The following is a 1,086-nucleotide window of genomic DNA, read 5'->3' on the forward strand; positions in this document are numbered from 1 at the left end:
ACGGAGCCTGGCCAGTGTCCACCAGTCCAGGAGAAAAGATATTGCAGAGAAGGTGATGGCTGCTCTTGCCGCCAGAACAGAGGGGAGGGCAGGGGCGGCTGGGGACAGGAACATCCCACAGGGCCTCAGGATTCCAGCTGAGGGCTGGCTCTTCTCCGTAGACCTGTGGGAAGCAAAAAGGGGCGGGGGGGCAGTCTTCACCAGACTCCTTACCCCATCCACTTCCCCCAGGAGAGGCAATAACCTGACCATCTCCTCTAGTCTGGCAGCCAAGGGGATGATGTCATTGCTCCAGCCCCTGGGGCACCCTCTCCCCACCCCAGCACTGGTCTAGGTACGCAGAGGAACCTGCAGGGTCCCCTGTCCCCATTACGGAGCAGGACTTACAGAGCAGGAAGCGCAGCAGGTTCTGGGCAGAGCCCCCTGAGAGCAGGTAAGCCCAAGTGGCAGCGGTGGCCATCAGCAGGTAGGAGGGCACCAGGCTGCCCATGTACAGGGGGTTACAAAATGTCTGGGGAGAGAGGTGGGAGAGGGAAGGGGTGAGCAGGCAGGAGAGGACAGGGCCAGGACAGGTGGCAGTGTCACCACCTCAATGAGCAGAATGGGACAGGAGACACCAGCTTTGGCATTCAGATTTCAAAGGGCCTGTCCCGTGTGGGGACGGCTGCAAATCCCCAAAACCCAACTGCTTCTCTAGTGCTCAAGGCTGTTGCACCCCCAGCACAGGGACCAGCACGCACCACAGCCATCCCCAAATATAGGTCCCAGCGCAGAGCTCTGCTCCCGGCTACTCACCGACCCCGAAACAGTGAGGTGCATGACAACAACAGCTGTGATCTCCCACCAGCACCGGTGCTCACAGCCGTGGAAGAAGAGGATCCCCCAGAAGGTGTGAAGGAAAATCAGCACCATGGTCATAAAAGCTGCAGGAAGCAGCAGAGGAGTATCACCAGGGAGCCACCTGCCCTGGCCCAGCCCATAGGCTCATGGAGGGATGGAGAGGAGCTGGGGAAGGGGAGTAGAGGCACTACTGGGTCAGACTGGGAAGCGCTGGGAGGGATGGGGGAGAGGAGCAGGGAGGGTCAC

General features: G+C 60.4%; 1 protein-coding gene across 1 annotated transcript in view; it reads right to left on the reverse strand.

Moving 5' to 3' along the window:
- The window catches only part of LOC104284775 (gamma-secretase subunit Aph-1b-like), a gene marked incomplete at both ends in the record, with an annotated part of 7,838 nt that extends 6,915 nt beyond the window's left edge, over positions 1–923 (reverse strand). Inside the window, 3 exons of the mRNA XM_009883144.1 lie at positions 120–163; positions 374–511; positions 796–923. Of these exons, the coding sequence (XP_009881446.1) occupies positions 120–163; positions 374–511; positions 796–923 (310 nt within the window). The remainder of the gene's footprint in view (positions 1–119; positions 164–373; positions 512–795) is intronic.
- Positions 924–1,086: the final 163 nt, after the last annotated feature.

This window comes from Charadrius vociferus, unplaced genomic scaffold (assembly GCF_000708025.1).
Source record: "Charadrius vociferus isolate BGI_N301 unplaced genomic scaffold, ASM70802v2 scaffold3354, whole genome shotgun sequence".
Lineage (NCBI taxonomy): Eukaryota > Metazoa > Chordata > Aves > Charadriiformes > Charadriidae > Charadrius > Charadrius vociferus.